Source organism: Rhagoletis zephyria, unplaced genomic scaffold (assembly GCF_001687245.7).
Source record: "Rhagoletis zephyria isolate East Lansing unplaced genomic scaffold, Rhagoletis_zephyria_1.1 Rzeph_scaffold_47993, whole genome shotgun sequence".
Lineage (NCBI taxonomy): Eukaryota > Metazoa > Arthropoda > Insecta > Diptera > Tephritidae > Rhagoletis > Rhagoletis zephyria.
Genome location: NW_016205048.1, coordinates 406 through 1,363, shown reverse-complemented (window position 1 = coordinate 1,363; position 958 = coordinate 406). Strand labels below are relative to the sequence as shown.

Here is a 958-nt window from a genome sequence, read left to right as displayed (position 1 = left end):
GGCACTTTTGACGTTACGGTGCTCACTGTAGAAAACAGCAATTTTAATGTTAAATCAACTTCTGGTAACTGCCATTTAGGTGGGGAAGATTTTAACAATCTTTTAGTTACGTATGTAGTCAATGAATTTAAAAACAAGCATAAAATAGACTTGACAACAAACAAAAGAGCTGTTTGTCGAATTCGTGCAAAATGCGAAGAAGCCAAACGATTTCTTTCTTCAACTTTTGATACTACTATTATAATTGATTCAATTTATAAAAACATTGATTTGGAAATTGTTATCACTCGAGATTGTTTTGAAAAACTTTGTCATGACCTTTTTAATTTAACATTGGAATCGGTGAAAAATGCACTACAAGATGCAAATCTTGAAAAAAATGAAATAGACAATATTCTTCTCATTGGTGGTTCAACTCGTATTCCTAAAGTGCAAGAGTTGTTGAAAGATTTTTTTGACGGCAAAAATTTATCTAAATCTATAAACCCTGATGAAGCTGTAGCTTATGGAGCAGCAATCCACGCTGCATTTCTTCATAAGCAAGCTAACGACACATTGATTCCAATGCTTCAAAACCTCCAACTTACTGATGTCACACCATTTTCGATTGGCACTGATTTTGGTAAAGATGACAAAATGGATTTTGTTATTAAACGAAATTCAAAAATTCCCTCTAAATCATCACAAACATATATAACTGTTAATGATAANTTGTTAGGTTTTTTTAAAATTGATGGAATCCCTCCTGCTCCAATTGGTAAAGAAAAAGTTGATGCTACTTTTGAAATTGATAACAACGGAATACTTAATGTTACAGCAGTAAGTAAAAGCACTAGTAAACAAAATAGCATTACCATTGCTTTAAACTGGAAATAACTGAAAGAGTGCATTATAAATAAAAAATGATGTTTTACGTAGTTAAGTTGGACTCAAATTGTAACTTTCAAAACACAATTTT

At 31.2% G+C, this 958-nt stretch overlaps 1 protein-coding gene across 1 annotated transcript in view; it reads left to right on the top strand.

Moving 5' to 3' along the window:
* The window catches only part of LOC108355637 (heat shock cognate 71 kDa protein-like), a gene marked incomplete at both ends in the record, with an annotated part of 1,041 nt that extends 222 nt beyond the window's left edge, over window positions 1-819 (top strand). Inside the window, one exon of the mRNA XM_017606786.1 lies at window positions 3-819. Coding sequence (XP_017462275.1) covers window positions 3-819 — 817 coding nt within the window. The remainder of the gene's footprint in view (window positions 1-2) is intronic.
* Between the last annotated feature and the right edge of the window lie 139 nt (window positions 820-958).